This window comes from Lonchura striata, chromosome 15 (assembly GCF_046129695.1).
Source record: "Lonchura striata isolate bLonStr1 chromosome 15, bLonStr1.mat, whole genome shotgun sequence".
Taxonomy (NCBI): Eukaryota; Metazoa; Chordata; class Aves; order Passeriformes; family Estrildidae; genus Lonchura; species Lonchura striata.
In genome coordinates this window covers 985,056-1,004,522 of record NC_134617.1, presented here as the reverse complement: position 1 = coordinate 1,004,522, position 19,467 = coordinate 985,056, and the positions used below count along the sequence as shown (strand labels likewise).

At 58.2% G+C, this 19,467-nt stretch overlaps 1 protein-coding gene across 2 annotated transcripts in view; it reads left to right on the top strand.

Annotated features, from left to right (window-relative positions):
• ARHGAP26 (Rho GTPase activating protein 26) overlaps positions 1 to 19,467 on the top strand; it is a 100,065-nt gene that overhangs the window by 6,604 nt on the left and 73,994 nt on the right. For both annotated transcript variants that reach the window (XM_077786638.1, XM_021541283.3), the window contains exons 2-9: positions 11,843 to 11,938; positions 12,799 to 12,860; positions 13,178 to 13,249; positions 14,289 to 14,390; positions 16,564 to 16,674; positions 16,907 to 17,011; positions 17,543 to 17,672; positions 17,940 to 18,040. In XM_077786638.1, coding sequence (XP_077642764.1) covers positions 11,843 to 11,938; positions 12,799 to 12,860; positions 13,178 to 13,249; positions 14,289 to 14,390; positions 16,564 to 16,674; positions 16,907 to 17,011; positions 17,543 to 17,672; positions 17,940 to 18,040 — 779 coding nt within the window. The remainder of the gene's footprint in view (positions 1 to 11,842; positions 11,939 to 12,798; positions 12,861 to 13,177; positions 13,250 to 14,288; positions 14,391 to 16,563; positions 16,675 to 16,906; positions 17,012 to 17,542; positions 17,673 to 17,939; positions 18,041 to 19,467) is intronic.

Sequence of the window (19,467 nt, the reverse complement as noted above, 5' to 3'; positions counted from 1 at the left end):
CTGGGAGATGGCTGTCATTGGGAGCATGCCCCAGGGCACCTCTGGGCATGTGTCCTGATATTCTGTCCCCCTGGGATGGGGACAGAACCCTGAGGAGCCACGGGGCCTGTGCTGAACACGTGTCCCATGCCAGGTTAAACCCAGCCTTTTGGGCTGGCAGGGCAGGGCCTGGGATAAAGGGCAGCTCTGAGAGGCAGGGGCTGGCACTGCCCGAGCTGCTGGAGACTGAGGGTGCACAGCTCTGTCCAGGGAGTGGCTCTGGGCAGGGGGCTTGGGGAGGGATGTGGAGGGCCAGATTGGATGTCCCCTCCAGCACTGGCAGTCACCCACAAGCTGTGTCCTGCTCGTGCTTCCAGCATGGAGCAGATTTGCCTGATTTGGGGCAGGAGGCTGTTTTCACAAGGCTGCAGATGTGCTGGCACAGCTTGAATCATCTGTCTCCATTTGTTTCTGCAGTGCTGCCAGACCGAGAGCTGTGTGGCATCATCTTGGAGTGTGTGTGGCATCACCTGAGGTGTGTGTGGCATCATTTTGGAGTGTGTGTGGCATCACCTTGCAGCGTGTGTGGCATCACCTGTGTGCCCCGGCCACGGGCTGGGAGCGGTGGGCTCTTTAGGTTTCCCTGTCAGGTTTCCCGTGTCTTGCCTGGCCTTGCTGTGGCAGCTGGCAGTGACGTCGGGGATCTGTGAGGAAATGCCGTTCCCATGGTTGCTGCGGGAGGGTGGGAGGCGGCGGTGCCCGCGTGTCCCCGTGCTCTCTGCAGGTTGGCACGCCCGGCGCTCCTCCGGCTGATTCAGTACCGGGGATGGCGTGGGGCAAGTCCTCGCTGCCTGCCAGACCCCTCCCCGGCTGGCAGAGGGGGGCCACCAACCCCTTTGCACCCTAAAACCCCGGTGTGCTTCTCCCTGCACGCCAGGAGCCACGCCAGCATCCCTGACAAAGCAGGGCAGGGCTGCTCGGGGCTTGGCATTCCTGCACCACGACAGAGGGGCTTCGGTGCCCATGCCGTGTGCGGGGGCAGCAGCAGTGCCAGCGTGGCCGAGCCAGCCCTGCCCACACTGGGGTTCTGGTTTGGGGTGTTCTGGGCCCCTCCTGCAGCAGGCTGGGGGACGTGGGGGACAGGTTGGGGGACATGGGGAACAGGTTGGGGGACATGGAGGACAGGCTGGGGGACAGTGGGGTCAGGCTGGGGTACAGTGGGGGACATGGAGGACAGGCTGGGGGACATGGGGGGGGATATGGGGGCGACAGGCTGGGGGACATGGGGGACATGGAGGACAGGCTGGGGGACATGGGGGGGATATGGGGGGGACAGGCTGGGGGACAGTGGGGGACAGGCTGGGGGACATGGGGGACAGGCTGGGGGACAGTGGGGTCAGGCTGGGGGACATGGAGGACAGGCTGGGGGACATGGGGGAGATATGGGAGGGACAGGCTGGGGGACAGTGGGGGACATGGCGGGGACAGGCTGGGGGACATGGAGGACAGGCTGGGGGACATGGGGGACAGGCTGGGGGACATGGGGGGGGATATGGGGGGGACAGTGGGGGACAGGCTAGGGGACAGGCTGGGGGACATGGAGGACAGGCTGGGGGACATGGGGGGGGGACAGTGGGGACAAGCTGTGCCAGGCATCCCTCGCTGGGCTCGGGTTCCTTCATCCCCCTTTCCCTGTGATGAGTAGCTGTAGCGTGACCGTGGTGGGTGGGAGGGGAGGCAGAGCGAGGGGGAGCTCTGGAAACCTGCACAGCTTGTTCAGCCCTGCTGTGAATCATCCCCCTCCTCCTCCCCCGGGCACGCCAGCGGCTGTCACTGTCACCCTGTCACCGATGTTTGCCCAGTTTTCCTGGGACAGGGATGTTTTCCTGTGACAGGGGCTTTTTTCCAGTTTTCCTGGGACAGGGATGTTTTCCTGGGACAGAGATGTTTTCCTGGGTCAGGGATTTTTTCCTGGGGCAGGGATGTGTTTTCCCAGTTTTCCTGGAACAGGGATGTTTCCCAGTTTTCCTGGCACGCCCCCCACACCAAAGGTGCTCCCACCCGCTCCGTGTGAGCGCTGGTGGCCCTGGGCCCGTGGGCTCCTGCCCAGGGTGGATCCTTAGGGCATCACCCCGGCTGTTAATGGCAAGGATGTCTCCAGCGAGGCTTGCAGGAGCTGGGCAGGGCTCCTCTGCCCTGGCTCCCCGGGGTGCAGGGTGTGCTGGCACGCCGTGGGCACCGAGGGCAGGGCATGTCTGTGCCGTGATGCCAGGCGGGTTCCCAGCCGGAGCCGTGGGAAGCTCAGCAGCCCCCGGACCATCTGGGCCTGGCACGTGGAGCAGCGGGCACGGCTGGGGGCTGCCTGCTCACCCTTCCCTGCTCTCTGCACCTTGCAGCAGCCTGGCACGGTGGAAGGTGGTCCTGCCCATGGCAGGGATGGAATGAGATGAGCTTTGAGGTCCCTTCCAGCCCAAACCAGTCTGGGATTCCATGATCCACAGCAAGGGAGGTGTGAAGGGCTCTCTGGGCCGAGTGACCTGTAAAAAGAGCTGGTGTTGCCTTTCCTAGCACTGCCTGCTCCGCTGTCCCTGTGCTGGTTTTTTATTCCTTTTCTCGCTGAAGCAGCGCCTGTCCAGAGCGATGCCCTGGTTGAGTGCTGGTTGCTAAGCAATGTTTTACAAAAATCCCAGCCATTGCAGAGCAGAGCTGGGTGTCTCTCCCTCGAATTCTAGGGGAAAGCCCGGGTTCAAGGCACTGATTTCTTCCTGGAAAGGTGGTCAGGTACTGGCACAGGCTAGCCAGGGCAGTGGTGGAGTCACCATCCTGCAGGGGTTTTACAGATGACGACAGTGGTGATTGTTGGCTTTGGCAGTGCAGGGGGAGCAGCAGGATGTGAGAATCTCAGAGGGCTTTTCCCACCTCAGCTGTTCCATGGTTCTGTGCTGCACCTTGGGCTGTGCATCCCTGTCCTCACCCTGCGTGCCTCCCTGTGCTCCGCTGGAGGTTTTAATTTATATTTCTCTTTTCCTGCCGAAGCAGGAAAAATTGACTCACTTGCCACTGATGTTCCTGCAAGCACAGTGGGATTTTTCCTGTTCTTACAGCCGAGGTGGAGGAGCACCGGCGACAAAAGGATTTCCGCAGGCTCCTTGGGAGGAGAAGGAAGGAGGTTGTGCAGGACAGCTTCTGGAGGGGCTGGGAGCTGAGCCCAGCTTGGCTGTGGGCAAGAGCTGCTGCCTCTGGGATGAAGACAGGGCAGGGGGGACAGGGGGCACTGCCCTGTGCCATGGCCTGGCTGGGATGTGCCAGGGAGGCCTCCTGTCCTTCCTGCCTGCAGGGACAGAGCCTTGGTCCCCTCCCCACCTGGGGCATGGGGGTCTCTGGGCCCCCTGGGGACCCCAATGCTTTGGTGCCAGTCCCTTGAGAAATCCAGCGGGCTCCCTGTGGCCCACCTATTAGCTAATTAGGTTTAATAACTAACTAATCCAGAAGCTGGGGCGTGCCTGAGGCAATCTGCTCTGCCTGGCAGGGTCTGGCAGGGATTCTGCCACAGCCCCCCTGCCAGACCTCCTTCTGCTCCACTAATGGGCATTGCCTGGGTCAGGAGCAAATTTCTTCTGGATTAGTGTCCTCTAAATCGATTAGCTGTCTCGGGCAGGGCATTCTGTCCTAATGAAATGTGATTCCCGGCTCCAGTCGATGAAATATTGTGGTAACAAGGGTAAAGTCATCTCCAGCCTTCCTGTGGGTCGTGCCAAGGTTTGGAGAGGAATCACAGAAATACACGATGACTGAGGATGGAAATGACCTCCAAGATTATCAAGTCCAACCTGTGACCCATCACTGTCTTGTCAAGCAGCCCAGAGCACAGAGTGCCACGTCCAGTCCTTCCTTAGACACCTCCAGGCATGGGGGCTCCACCACCTCCCTGGGCAGCCCCTTCCCATGCCTGACCATTCTTCCCAGGAAGAAATTTCTCCTGATGCCCAGCCTGAACCTCTCCTGGCTCTTGGAGGAGAAGCTACAATTAGAGTGGTGTCGTGCTGACAGGGACTGACCTGCACTCCCCAGTGAGGGAACTGGGGCAACGTGGAGCTGTGAGTAACACACTTCCATCCTGCCCTCAGAGGCACTTTACTCACGGGTGTAAGGCTGGAGGCATTTACATGACCTGCCTGGGGCAGTGGCAGTGGGGCAGCGTGCAGGTGGAGGGGAAAGGTGGTATTGTAAATGCTGGTTTTGGGAACAGCAGTCAGGGACTGGGGTGTGAGGGCTGGGCACTCGGTGCAGTGGGACAGCTGTGCTCAGCAGCTCTGACATCTCTCTCCGAGCCAGCACTGTGCCCAAATCCCTGGCCTGCTTGGGCCACAGGGATTTTCACTGCTGCTTCCTCACATTGTGTGCCCATGGAAATGCCAGCTGGGGCAGTAATTTTCCATTTCATTACCACGTTCCTGGTGTTTTCCAGGCACTTAAGCTGTTGCCCGTGTTTGCTGTTTGGATGCATCCCCCCTCAGTGTTGGAGTGGTGGATATTTACGTTTGATTTTATTCGGAGGCCGTGCCTGCTCCCCCTGAGCTCCTGCGACGCCTGGCTCCCTGCCTGGCAGCCTGTGCTGCAGGTTGGGACGGGCCGGGGGGTTTTGCCATAAAACAACACCAGGATGTGAACAAAAATAAGCACAGGGAAAAGTGCCAGACGTGGGAGCTGGGTGGGGAAGTGGAGAAATGCAGTTTTATTTTCTTGTGCTGCTAAGGGCACGAAAGGCTCCGTGTCCAGCGCAGGAGACCAGGGATGGCATCTGGGGGTGCTGCCCTGTGCCGGGGGGCAGGGGGGCTGTGCCCCTCAGGAGCTGCAGGCACTGATGGTCTGGGGGCTCTGGGGTGTTGTGTGTTTGTGCAGAGCCCCCTGGGAGGGGTCACCAAGGGCTCTGCTGATCCCCTGTGCTGGTTCCCTGCACTGTGATGCTCAGCCTGGAAGCTGCCTGCCAGGGTGGTGGTACCTGGCTTCGGGCCCCTTATCTGCCAGGGCCATCCTGGGGTGTGTAGTGGGTGCCAGGGCTGCAGGAGGGCTCTGGCAGGCCTGTGCTTCTCTGAGCCCCACTGCTCCATGCTGGCAGGGAGGACTGGTGTTGGGCTGTGCCTCCCTGCAGCTGCAGACATCTGTCTGCTCAGGCTCTCCAGGAATGGGGAGCCTCTCCGGGGGTGGTTTACATCATTCCTGGGTTTTGTTTCCTGTGAGTCCTGGCTGCAGGCAGGGCAGGCTCTGCTGCCTGGCACCTGTGGCTCCAGCTGCCATCGCTGCCCTTCGTCCCGCCCGGCATCAGCACCTCTGCCCGCTCTGCCCACGGTGGTCTCCGAGTCAGGAGCTGCTGCAGCTCGTTAAAATAACCTGATTAATGCAGAGCAGGGGCAGGGCCAGGCTGTGCTGGGCACAAGACAGAGCGCTTCACTTTGGAGAGGTTCCTGCAGAAAAGTGCTGCTTGGGCAAGTGGAGAGCATCCTCCAGGCTTTCCATGCGGGACAGGTGGGAGTCTCCCAAGCCCTCCTTTCCTGGTGGGGTGGGGAGGTCGTGGCTTGATGGTTCACATGCCCAGTGCTGAAGTCCCTCAGGTGGGAGCCTTGGTGAGGGGCACTTCATTAACTGTGTCAGGGACACTTCATCAGCTGCATCGTTAACCCATCGCTGCTGCCTGGACCAGCTTCTCTCCTGCCAGTGTCACAGCCCTGGTGCCACTCTGAGGGGGGAAAGGCAGAGCTGTTTGCATGAGCTGGGCTCCTGCAGTGTCTCAGCCACTGTGAGACAGAGATCTGACTCACCAAAGTGGCTTTGTTGCAGTTGACTTGATGGGCAAGCAGCTAAGAGAAGCTGAATGGGAAGGATGGAGAGAGGCTGCGAGAGCTTTGCCTCTGTGGCAAAGCAGGCCCAGCACTGGGCTCAGGGCTCCAGAGCCTCAGGAAGTCCAGGGCTGATTCATGCTGGAGAGCTGGGACAGAAGGGCAAGGGTTCCAGCTGACCATCAACTCCCTCAAACCAGGGGAAAACAGGAGAGTGGCTACAGCAGAGGGAGTTGAAGGAAGTGGCTTCTTGCCTTGGTGCTGCTGCAGCCCTGGCCCTGCTGCAGGGTGTCACACTGGCCATGCAGGACTGGCCCTGATGGTCCTTCTGGCTTCATTTCCCTTGGATCTCCAGCACCTTCCATCAGGAATCTGGGGAAGCTTTGCAGAAACGTCCTGGCCTGGCAAAGCTCCCAAGATAACTCCAAGCATTATTGATTTGGGGGAGGCAGGATGACGTGGCCGGGGTGCTGGGCTGGTGGGCAGTGGGGGATAATTTTAGCTGTGCAGCCAGGCAGTCCTTCCAAGGGATAACTTTGTTTTTCACGAAGCGCAGAACCTTTATCTCCTAAACTACGCTGGCAATATTTGAGGTCTTCAGCGTGTTGCTGGGGTCTGATCTGCTGTGTGAGCCTGGTCAATGGTGCCATTCAGCACACAAAGGGTCCTGTGTCCCTGTGGCCAGCGCCGCCGTGCGGAGCCAGGCTGGGTGTGGGGTCGGGCAGACGGGGATGCCTCGGCTGGCAGCAGTGCCCAGCGCTGCCCTGGCTGCTGAGCCAGGCTGGGGCACTCCTGCACCTGCCCTCCTCGGGCATCTCGGGCAGGGCTGCAGGTTTTAGCACATCTGAGCAGTTTTGGGGTTTCTGCTTGAAGCACAACGTGTGTTTGTAAACTTCCCGTGGCAAAAGTGAAGTGCTGGGGTTTGGCCTGGCTGGGTGTGCTGCTGAGACAAGGCTCGGCTGGAGGCTGTGTGTGTGGAAAAGGCACCAAAATGGGGTCTGGGGGCTGTGGGGCCGCGTCAGCGATGCTCTCCGTGCCTTGGGGTCCTGCCTGGGGTGGCTGCAGGGACTGTGCAGTCACCTGTGCCCGTGGCCCTGCTCCTTGGGGCACTTTGCTGTCCCTGGCACCCTCTAACCTCCATCTGCAGCGTGTGCCAAGCCGTGGCAGCCTCTCCACGGGCTGTTGTGCAGAACAGAATGGCAGAAGCTGTGCTGGAGGTGGGGTGGGCTCTGCCCATCTGGTTTTATATACTTGCTTATGATGATTCAGAGGGGGAACCTGCCAGCAGCTGCTGTCCCATCCTAAATCACTGATTAACTCCAACCACCTGGTGGAGAGGCTGTTTAATAAACAAATCAGTGCTAATTCGGTGTGGAAGTGACTCTGGGGCTGGGCCAGGCAGTGTCTCATGGAGCAGGGCTTTGCTGACCTTGCTGGGAAGAGCAGAGAGGGGATTTGAGCCTTCTGGAGCAAATGAAGTGTTTGTGACGCTGCCCTGGAGCTTGGTGTTGACCCCAGAGCTGCCAGGGCTAGGGCTGGGTGGGTGAAGCTCCAGGCTGGCAGCTGCAGGAGCTGCTTTCAGGCATGAGGTTCTTGTTGCTGGGTTCCTGCAGGAGCTGCTTTTGGGCATGAGGTTCTTGTTGCTGGGTTCCTGCAGGAGCTGTGGGGCCAGGATGGACGAGTGTCCTGTGCAGGGCACCCCGTGCACCCATGGGCCAGGCCCAGCTGGCATCCCCAGCTCTGACCTTTCCCAGAGCTCTCCCGGGTGCCCCTGAGCTGCAGGAGTGCTGTGTGAGCCCAGGAGGGTGCTGTGCTGGCTGTGGGGACAGACACCATGCTGCTGCTCCCTTGGCAGGCCGTGATCCCGCTGCTGATGGGAGCAGCTCCTCCCTGGGCTCCCCGTCCTGGCTGGCCCCTGCCCGGGGAGCTGTGGGGCTGTGGAGGTGCTGCCCCAGTGCCCAGGGGCTGTGTCCTGTTCCCTGCAGCCAGGTGAGGGCTGTGGCTGGGTGTGGGGATCCAGAGCTTCCCTCTGGCTGCCCTGGGACCCTGGCAGGGGTCAGGAACCCCCTGGACAGAGCCCCCAGAGACACTGCCTGTGATCTCTGGCCGTGGAAAAGAGTTTTCAATCTTACAGGATGAATTACCAGCTCTGAGGGTTTGAGATCAGTAATAATTAAGTGTGGCACGGGTGCAAAAGTAAAATTTTAAGTTTCTAGATAAGGGGCCCAAAGGGGACAAGATGGAGGAAATTGGGTGTGCCTTGTCCTTTTTCTCCTTCTTCCTGCCCTCCATGTCTCACTGTGGTGTTGGCATTTTTCTGTTGGTTCAGGCTGGGGACACACTGTCCAACGTAGGTGACAGATATTGGCACGTTCTTGTAAATCCAGCCCAGGGAGTTTTTGGTATTTAATGTTTGTCACATCCCACTGAGGGCAGAGCCCCACACGCTGCCCTGCAGGACAGAGCTGGGCAGGGCAGCAGAACATGTGAGAGATAAACAGAATAAACAACCTGGAAACCAGCACAGACCAATTATGGCTTCTGCTTTGGCAGAGGGGCTGACAGACAGAGACTTTTACAATCTCAGGATCATCAATAGCTCAGATTCTGACAGGTGGTGACACCCCAGGCCTGCCCTGCCTGGGGCAGAGGGGCTGGGCGCTGGCACTGTCCTCCTGTCCCTCTGGGGGTTTGCAGGGACAGACAGCCTGTCCTGCTGCTCTGTGCTGCGGGGGAAGGAAGGGGCAGGAGTCTCAGTTCCTGTTGTCCACTTGAACAGTAAATACAGGCTGTTAAGCAGTTTTCTTTGCAGGAAGTGTAGAAATCCTGCTCCGTGTGAGCCCAGAGCCAGGAGCAGCAGCATCCTCTGCTCCCCCTCTGTGGGGATTAACCCTTCACAGCCAGACTCAGCAGCAGGATTGTCTATAACCTGAACCAGCCATCCTGCTGCTTCTGCCCCTGTCCTGGGTCCAGCTGAGCCAGAGCTTTCTGCTCCTCCCAGCCAGTGCAGCAGACTGGCTGCAGAGTCAGCTCTGGGGAGAGCCCCACCTGAGCCAGCAGTGTCACTTTGCCCTGGCTGACCTGATCTTTCCAGCACAGGACCAGGCAGGGGGGGACATTTGTCTTCCTCACATCTCAGTTTGATGTGTTGTGGTTCTCCTCAGTGTCCTACCCGTTGTTTTTGGGGTGCTGATTGCAGACCTGGCTGAGTGGGGTCACCCCACAGTGCCCAGGGTGCTGCACTCAGGGAGGAGGGGTGGGAAATCAGGACACAATCCTCCTAAAAATGGCTTTTTCCAGTACTTCCAAATTCCTTTGGAAGAGGTTTTTAATGTCAGAAGCAACCACTTCAGTCTCCTTATAGTAACAGCAACCACTTCCCAGAAAGATTAAACTCTGAGTAGCTGAGGAGGAGGAGGGGGACACAGGGAGCACGAGGTACTCCCTTGCTGCTGATCCCTTGCAGGATTCCTGGGGCTGGAGCAGGTCCCTTCAGCCAGGTTTGGGGGAGCCCTGGAGCTGGAGGTGTGGGGCTGGGGTGGAATTCAGCCAGAATTGCCCAGCTCCTGGGCTGCAGGGGGAGGGAGGTGGGGTGAGCCCTGGGCTGGCTGTGGGGGAGCAGAGGGGTTGTTGAGGCTGCTTCCAGGAAAAGCTGCTGCCCTCTGACCTGCTGGGAGCTGTCCCCCTTCCTGCTGCTCCTGAGGATGCACTGGATGGGGAGAATGCATCACTTTTAAAAGGGCATTTTTTAACATCCTTGGTGGCTGCAGCTGTGCAGGTGGACTTGGGTCTGCCAGTTTTCTATCAAGGGGACTTTCCTGAAGGGATTATCTCATCCTCACCAGTCCAGATGGGAAGAGGGAGCCATGGGAGGTGAGGATGATGATGATGACCTGCAGCCCCAGCTGGTTGTGTTGCTCAGGCAGAAGCATTTTTTCTGGCTTTTTTTGTGGTGGCTTTCCCTGATGCTGTGGTTGACTGATCAAGCCAGCAGAGAAGTTGGAAGGAAAACCTGCCAGCCCCTGGTGCAGCCCTGGTGCACTCCTGTGCAGTGTCTGGGTGGTTTTGCTCCTGTGTGAGAGGAAGCAGCAGATTCTGTTGAGCCTTTGCAGGATTTGGGGTTTGCTTGTCCACAGCTCTGGGGAAGAAGAACCCTCAGGAGCTGAGGCTCATCCAGGGGCTGCCATGTTCTCCCTGAGCCTTCCTGCTTCCACTGCAGGGGTGTTGTCCCAAAATGTAGTTGAGGGGTCTCAGGAAGAGGGGAAGCTGGGGTGGCAGTGGCTTGGGGAGGACAGTGGGGCCCCACAGGGTGGGCATGGGTGTCCCTCTCTCATTCCCTGGCCAATCCTGCTGCTAATTTTATCCTTTATCACTCCAGGAGTTATCTCCCTCTCCCCCTGCCTCTCCCTTGCCTATTTATAAGCACTGTGGGCCATTGCTGCCAGTGCTGCTCTGGCTCGTGCCTGCTCCCAGAGCCCTGCCCTGCCCCTCGCTCTCAGGTGCAGGAGAGGGTGGCCCTGGAGAGGGTGGCCCTGGCCCAGGCTGGGCAGCTCAGTTCCCCCAGGTGTTCATCCCTGTGCTGCAGCAGCCTCCAGCTCTGGGGTGCAGCGGTGGAGGGCACGAGGGGTGTCACATCAGGCCTGGTTCAGGTGGGGACGTGGCACATGGAAGGTGGCCAAGGGCTCGGGAGGGGGCTGGGGGAGAGGAGATGGCTCCTTAGATCATTAACAGCATCTTTGTGGTTATTCCAGGCCAGGCAGGAGGGACTGGGTGAAGGTCCCCGAGCCCTGGGGCTGCTCCAACAAGCTCTGGTGAGGGAAGGAGGCTGCTCTGCTGCTGACACCAGCATGGGCATGGAAGGGAGCAGGGACAGCTGCACAGCACTGTGCCAGTGCCCTTTGCTCAGCCCTGTGCTGAGCTGGGACAAACCCTCCCACCCTCCCGAGTCCCTCTTCTCAACCCTGCCCAGTAGCACCTGGGAATTTTCCTTAAAATACATTTCTTGCTTCTGTAGGTGCCAGTGGAGACTCCTGGCAGCTGCAGGCATGGGAAGGGTGTAAAAGCCATGCTCGTTCCATCCTCCAGGGAGCAAAGTGCAAATCCTGTTATGTGTGAACCTTCTCCTTGAAGAAGCCCCCTCTGTACTTTTCCACTGGAAAGCTCCCAGGATTTCCCTCTCCCTGCCTTGGCTGGGTGGTTTCCTGTTGCCTTAGGAAGCAGTTGTGTGCAGGCAGCCGGGACTGAACTGGGCAGGATTAACCCCAGGGCTGTCAGCAGCGATACTGGGACAACGGCTCTGATGCTTGGAGAGAGTTGCCAACTCCCTTATCCCACGGGGAAAGCAAAACACTTGGACTCTGGTGTGGTTATCTCTTGGCTCTTGGTGTCTGAGAGGAGGAAACGGCCTTTGCGTGCACACACATTTTCCACCCGTGCTGGGAAAGGGAAAAACCCATGGAATTTTGGGCTTTGAGTGAAGAAAGGCACGGGGAGCGAACACCGAGTTCCTCACACCGGCAGTGCTGCAGCCACGCGGGGCCCGTGGTGGCCTCACGGTGCCCAGCACTGTCTGTGTGTGCCAGGTTAAAAGGCTGCCTGGAAAAGCCAATCCTGGATCCACTCAGGTCACTGCGAGTAAGAACTTAATAGGATCCAGATCTCAGAGGGAATCTGCAGCTCGGGAAGCAATGCAGCTCCCCGCGGGACAGCAGCATGGCAGAGGTGCCATCTCTTGGGGGGCAGTGTCACTGTGGGCCACCATTTGCTGCTGCCCCGTGGCTCTGGGTCTGAGCTCTGGGGTGGCTCTTTTGGTATTTTGGAGTTTCGTCTCCTGCAGGGTATTGTGGGGGTGCTGCCGGGGACCCCACAGAGCCCTGTCCCTGGGGTGGGTGCAGAAGGGCAGCGCTCTGGGGCTTGCCTGGTGGCAGGGGTGCCTCTGTGGGTGTTTCCTGGCTGGGATGTGTCTCTGCCTGCTCCCTGCTGTAGGGACACTTCCCCACGGGTGTTCCCTGCTCCTGCTCTCACAGACCTGTCGGCCGCCAAGCGCAAGTTCGCCGATTCCCTCAACGAGTTCAAATTCCGCTGCATCGGCGACGCCGAGACCGACGACGAGATCTGCATAGGTGAGTGCTGCTGCTCCTGCAGCCACTGCCTGAGCAGGGCAGGCAGGGAAACTCAACCAGGACACCCAGGGAATTTCTCTGCCTTCCTCAGGGAATCACTTGTTGCTTCTTGGCCTAAATCTGTGCTGCCTGCCAGATAGGAAAGAGAGGAGATTGCCCATATCTGAAACCACCTCAGTTAGCTGCATGTTTTGCACTGGAGAGGAGCATCTGGAGGTGCTTGTGGCTGGATAACCTGCAAGGGGCTGTGCTCTGAAGCAGAGGAGCAGCAGTGTCACACAGAATCCTGTGCTTGAGGGAATCAGCGCTGCCGAGCCTGGCAAGGCTCTCTGAACTGAGCCTGGCTCTGCCACAGAGCTTCTCCTGGCACAGGGCAGTGGTTTCAGCCTCTTCCCTCCCTCATGCTGCTCCTGCCCCAGCTGAACTTCTAGAGCTTACTGTGCACATCGTCTGGAGCCAGGAGAGCAAAGAAGCTTTAGCCCTGATTTAACTGTGCTTGTTTATTTGTGCCCAGTCTCTCAGCAGAAATAGCTCCTCATCCAGGTCTCCCTGGTGCTGTGCCCATGCTGGGGAGCTGCCCCTCGTGTGCTGGGCATGGCTGGAGGCCAGTGCTGTGCTCCGGGGCTGGTTGATGACTGGCTGTGGGCAGGGCAGGGTTGAGCTGAGGATGTTGCTGTCTGGAGGAGGAAGCCTGGCCCTGGGGATGCTCTGCTGCCAGCTGTAGGCGTCAGGAACCTTTCTAGGGAGAGAGCAAAGATAATAAAAACCCAAACCTCCCCACGCAAAACACAGGCAGAACCCCTGAGTGCAGCCTCTTTCTGTAAAAACTGGGTGTTCAATGCTGACTGTGTCCTTTCCAGCCAAGTCTCTGCAGGAGTTTGCCACGGTGCTGCGGAACCTGGAAGACGAGCGGATGCGCATGGTACGGCCCCAGCTGTCCTGAGCAGGGGATGGTGGCACCTGGGGCACCGTGGTGACAGCGACTGCCAGCCCCAGTGCTCCTTCCCTCACCTGGCATGAAGCTGCAGGGGAGGGCAGAGGAGGGAGAGGGTGGCTTGGTGGGAAGCACTGAAAAGCATCAGGAACAGAGTGCTGCTGTTGGAGAGTGGGGCAGGGGGCTCACGGGTGTGCAGACATGGAGGGGTGAAGCCTGGGGGGGGTCTGGGGGCTGTTGGGGGTGGTTTCCATGGAAAAGGCTGTGGAGCAGCACAGGTGAGCCATGCCTGTCTTTGCCCCCAGATCGAGAACGCCAGCGAGGTGTTGATCACGCCGCTGGAGAAGTTCCGCAAGGAGCAGATCGGGGCTGCCAAGGTAACCCAGCCACTGCCCCCCGAGCTGGCCAGGAGCTGGCACACTGCAGGATGGGCTCGGGCATGGGAGGGGGCTGTGTGCTGCTGTGGGATGGACACGGGGCGATCCAGCTCCTGGGAAGTGCCTCAGTAGTGTTCCAAGTTCACCCACAGCCGAAGGGCAAAAAGCTGCATGCCAGCTGAAGTGAACTTTTTTCCTTACTCCAAGGAAGAATTAGGATTTTCTTGGAGGGGCTCACATTTTCCTGAGTCCCTGCACTGCCCACACCAAGGCATCGCTGGGGGCTGACAGGAACTCGGGTGCTTCAGGCAGGGCAGGGGAGCGCCGGTGAGGCTGAGGGTGGCTGGGAGACAGCCTGGCCCCCCCTCTTGCTTTCCTGCCTTTGTTCTGAAATGAAAGCCACTGTCTGTGGCTCCTCTGTTGTTATAACAACCTGCTGCTGCCTGCAGGCAGCTCGTGCCAGCGCTGGGCATGGCAGTGGTGCCCAGCCCGGCCCCGTGCAGCTGAAAACAAACCACAGAGAGGAATCCTGCAGCAGGCACCTGCTGGCATGGGTTGGGTCCTGGCATCTTGGGGTGGCCAGGCTGGCACAGGGGTGCAAAGGAAAGTGAAGTTGGCATCCTTAATGCTGCTGCCACAAACAGCTTGAGGTGCTGTGTCCTTGTCCCCCGTGACACGGAGGAGAAGCTGTTGCAAGGGGTAGCAGGGGTGGGATGTGGATTTGTGACCATGTTCTGCTTACAAAGCACTTTCCTTGCTCTGTGGTTTTTGGATCTGGATGTTTTACCAAGCACTGGGCCCCAGGAATAGAGGAGGGGTTCCCTCCAGCCTTGGGTTTTGGCAGCACAAGCTGCCTTCCTGTAGCTGCCTGATGCTGGCAGATAAAAGCAGCCTCACCTGCTTCCAGCTGCTGCCCCCAGGTCCTGTCTCGTGTTGGCTCCCACCTGGGACTGCCATCCTGCCCGCTGCCATGGGGATGCTGTCACAGCTGCTCTGGGACCGTCGTGTTCAGTGTCACACTTTTTGTCCTGTTTTGTAGGATGCCAAAAAGAAATACGACAAGGAGACTGAGAAATACTGTGGTGTCCTAGAAAAACACTTGAACTTGTCTTCCAAGAAGAAAGAATCCCAGCTTCAGGAGGTGAGAGCAAGCTCAGTTTCCATGTCTGGCTGGGAGCATGGAGAGCTTTTTGAATGCCTCACACCGCTTTTAACAATGGTTCTCCTGGCTGTAAACTCATTTTTTCCCCTCACACTGGCTGCGGGTGCTGGGTTTTCCCCTTTTCCTGTAATGAAAGGATATGGAGCCTTCTTGGTGAGTAAATCAGAGAGATCCCAAAATGGATAGCAATCAAAAAGGAGAGAGGTTTATAATTAAAGAGTGTAACAGAAAGAAACTGGTTCTGCTGCAGGCTTCCCATGTGCCAGCACAAATCATGGATGTCTAGTCTCCTGTGCAAGTGGCTGCTCTGCTTTGTGCTCCAGGGGAGAAGGGATCAGGCTTAAACTCTTTAAGAGCCATCAGTGATTCAGGACGTGGTTAGCTATGGTGACAAGTGCTCCTGCTGGATGAGTATGCCGAGTTTTCAATCACTTCTTTCAAGTCTGGAATTCCTTGTGCTGGCTCAGAGCTGGGCTGGTCCTGCAGGATGTGTGTCCATGCCCTTGGGCATGGTGCTGGTGTGCTGCTGATTCCTTACTGGGGGCACTGGTGGGCTCCTGTACCCAGTGGTGGGACTGTGCCCAGCAGAGCTGGGGACTTGAGGGCAGAAATACCTGGGGCACAGGTGATCATCTTCCAGCAAATCAGGGCTGAGGAGGGCTCAGGATCTGGGCAGGTGTGCCTGCAAGCCAGCCTTGTCCTTGGGGTTTGTAAATGACTTCCCATGTGGAAGCACCCACGTGTTCCAGGGAATGGTGGCTTTGAAATTACCTCTGAGCCCTCGGCTTAGTTTGTGTTTGAGGTGCTGATATGGGGCATGGGAGTGGAAGGAATTCTGGCTGTGGAGGGAAGGATCCACTCGTGGCTGTCAGAGGTGTGGTCCTGTGCCCTGGACAGAGCATGGCCTGTGGGGCTGCCTGGAGATGCCCTACGGGGTCCAGGAGGGATGCAGAGTGGGATGTGTGCAGGATCCTGTGTGGGATCCTGTGCAGGATGTGCTTGGGATGCAGTGTGGGATTCTGTACAGGATTCTGCTGGGGATGTGTGTGGGATTCTGTTTGGGATTTGGTTCGGGATGTGTGAGGGATTCTCTTCGGGATTCAGTCCGGGATGTGTTTAGGATGCAGCACGGGATTCTGTTTGAGATTCAGTCCAGGATGTGTGCAGGATTCTGTTTTGGATTCTGTTTGGGATTCTGTTTGGAATTCAGTCAGGGATGTGTGTGGAACGCAGTGTGGGATTCTGTTCAGGATTCAGTTTGGGATGTGTTTGTGATTCAGTCCGGGATTCAGTCGGGATGCAGTCGGGCTGTGTTTGGGATGCAGTCGGGCTGTGTTTGGGATGCAGTCGGGCTGTGTTTGGGATGCAGTCGGGCTGTGTTTGGGATGCAGTCGGGATGTGTTTGGGATGCAGTCGGGATGTGTTTGGGATGCAGTCGGGATGTGTTTGGGATTCAGTCAGGATGTGTTTGGGATGCAATCCGGGAAGCAGTCGGGATGCAGTCGGGATGTGTTCGGGATGCAATCTGGGATGCAGTTGGGATGCAATCTGGGATGCAGTTGGGATGTTTGGGATACAGTCGGGATGCTGGCGCCGCGCAGCTGCACTGGAGCAGCGCTGGAGCTGCACCGGAGCGGCCCTGGAGCAGCGCTGGCTGCTGGTGCCATCTGCCGGCATCGCAGCCGCCCCGCCCCGCCTGCCGCTGCTGCCGTGGGCAGGAGGAGCCCGCAGCCCGCTGGAAGCAGCTCCCAGTTCGGGGCTGGGTCCCGTTCCCACCGAGGGAGGGGTTACCTTAGACAGAGGATTCCGTGTGTGAAATGTGGCTGTGGCATCCCTGGCGAGGGTCAGTGCTTTCCAGAAAAGGGAGAGTTGCCTTTTCTTGTCAAGTTCACCGTGATTTCCATTTTTCTCACCTCTACTGCATGTTTCCTACCCAGCTGTTGGGGAGGTGAGAACATGAGCCAGCACACGCATTTTTCTCAGCGGAAGGAAGAGCTTGCTCAGGTGGATCAGGTTGATGTTTATTGCTGTGCCATCTGTCCAGCTGGGACTGGGGCTGGAGCTGGGTTTGCTCTGCCTGGGGGCGTTCCCATCAGAGCCAGGTGTGCTCTGGTCATTCCTGAGCTCTGTTTCCTCTCCAACCCCTCTGCAGGCAGACAGCCAGGTGGACCTGGTTCGGCAGCACTTCTACGAGGTCTCCCTGGAATATGTCTTCAAGGTGCAGGAGGTGCAGGAGAGGAAGATGTTTGAGTTTGTGGAACCTGTAAGTGAGCTCTCAGCCTGCACAAAACTGGGGTGGTGTGGTGAAACAGAGTCATGGGGAGCCCTGGCAGTGCAGGGGGTCCAGCCTCACCCCACAGCCCCTCTCACAGAGGGCCCACCAGGGAGCCCCTCCACCCTGGGGGGCTGCAGGGCCCCCTCCCCTCAGCTCTGGTGGCTCTGGGTGCAGCTCTGGGTCTCTACTGACCATCTCCATTTGCTTTTTCCCAATGCAGCTGCTGGCCTTTCTGCAGGGGTTGTTCACGTTCTACCACCATGGCTACGAGCTGGCAAAGGACTTCAGTGATTTCAAGACAGAGCTGACAATCAGCATCCAGAATGTGAGTGTGCCCAGAGTGTCCCTGTGCCCTGTGTATTGTAATCACAGAATCCCAGACTGGTTTGGGTTGGAAAGGACCTTAAAACTCATCTCATTCCACCCCTGCCAAGGCAGGGACACCTTCCACTGTCCCAGGCTGCTCCAAGACCTGTCCAACCTGGCCCTGGACACCACCAGGGATCCAGGGGCAGCCACAGCTGCTCTGTGCCAGGGCCTGCCCACCCTCTCAGGGAAGAATCTTTTCCTGATATCCAATCCAAATCTCTCCACTTTTAGTTTAAATCAATTTCCCTTGTCCTATCGCTATTGACCCATGTCAAAAATCACTCTTCCTCTTTTTGTAAGACCCCTTAAAGTTCTGGAAGGTCTTTCCAATTGTTGTAGTATTTTTGCTTTAGCTTAAGTTCAGGCCCAGGAAGCAGACCTGCCCTGTGGCTGCCCCTGGGCTCCCCAGTCCCATTTCCCACAGGGCTGTAGGGACCCAGCCCCACCCCGTGTGCTGCAGAGAAGACATTCCTGTTTTAATTTGCAGACAAGAAATCGCTTTGAAGGAACCAGGTCAGAGGTTGAAGCTTTGATGAAGAAGATGAAGGAGAATCCCCACGAGCACAAAAACATCAGCCCTTACACCATGGAGGGGTATCTCTACGTGCAGGAGAAGCGTAGGTGTTGGGCTGGGGAACGGGGGGTGGCAGCCTGGGGCAGGGGTTTGCCAGGACGGGCACGAAGGCAGATTCAGCAGATGCAGGAAGACAGGGATTGGCCCATGTTCAGTGGGAATGTGGCAGCCAGGGAGAATCACTGCCAGTGCCCCATGAAGGTCTGTTAGGTACAGCAGTCTGGCATGTGAAAGGGTGGTTAAACACAGAGGGTTCTGATGGGAGGGCATTGAAACTGTTCTGGGCATGAACCCTGTGTTTGCTCTGCAGGTCACTTTGGCACTTCCTGGGTGAAGCATTACTGCACCTACCAGAGGGAATCGAAGCGCATCACCATGGTGCCCTTCGACCAGAAGTCGGGGGGAAAAGGGGTGAGTGAGGGCTGGGAGCAGCAAGAAAATGGGTGAATGACTGCTGGGAGCAGGAGGAAAAGGGGTGAGTGAGTGCTGGGAGCAGCAGGGAATGGGGTGAGTGAGTGCTGGCTGGCAGCAGGACTGTGTCCTGCCAGGGAGCACGTGGCACTGCTGGCTGCAGGCTCTCCTGTGGATCAAACTGTGTCACCTTTTTGGCAAGGTGACACAAAGGCAGTGAAGTGGGTCACATGCATTCCAGGTTGAGTGGCTGCCCCACGGGGAATGAACTTGGCACCTGGTTTGAGAAAGAAAAGACAGGAAACCCCCAGAGCCCACAGATCTTTGCCAGCCACGTGCACCCACCACCCTCCAGCTCCATGGGTGCCTGCTCCCCAGTCCCTCGTTCCTGCTCCAAGGCACAGACAAGAGAAGCTGTTCATCATTTTGCTCCATCTCCAATGCCTGTGACTTGTCCAAGGCCAGGTTGGATGGGGCTTGGAGCAGCCTGGTTGAGTGGAAGTGTCCTTGCCCATGGCAGAGTGGAACAAGATGAGCTCTAAGTGCCCTTTGTACCCAAACCACTCTGTGAGTCTCTGATGATCCTATGACTCCAGTGAAGTTGTTTTGTTTTGGACAGGGCCACAGGAGAGCCTGGAGCTCCCCTTGGGGGTGTGAAGAGCAGGGGGAGCAGTGGATGTGGGTGTGGGGAGCCAGCACATGCTGTGCCCCCGTGCTCCCAGGGCTGGCTTTGCTGCTCTGTACAGCAGGAACAATAGAGCCCTCCACAGTTCCCAGCTGGGACAGTTTGCAAACACAACCCCCTTGCTGGGGAGTGCCTGGGGCAGCTGGACAGGCTCCCACACGGCTTCCTGCTGGCATGGGGAGCCAGCTGTGGGCAGGGAAGCTTCTAAAATTAATTTCCTCTTGCCTTGGAGCATCTTCATTATAGCTCAGCATTAACATATCCCAGCCCTGTAATCATCAGTGCCTGTACTGTGTTTTGTCTGCTCCCTTCCCATTTCAGGGCTCTCCCAGCAGCCAGGGCTGTGGGAGCTGCTGGCAGACCTGAGCCCCTCTGCAGGGCCAGGCTGGAGCCCCTCTCCTGTGCTTGCACTTGTGCCTGGCACCACCCTGGCAGGAGATGCTGGGGTGCTGGGGCAGCTCTGGCTGGGCTCCAGGGCTGTCAGTGGTGACCACCATGGACATCTGAGCTTGGAGCAGCCCGGGGACCTGGGGCTGCACTGCTGGGAGCTCTGGGATCTGGCTGCAGCAGGTGCTGAGGAGCTGCATGAGGACACCCATCACTCCTGGGTCACAGGTGGCATCAGCCCAGTGACCTTGGGCTGTGGCCAGAGCTGGGTTTGGAGCAGGGGAATTCCCTGGATTCTGGACAGGGAGCTGGGCAGAGTGGCAGCAGCCTTGTGCTGGCTGGGGGGCACCAGGGG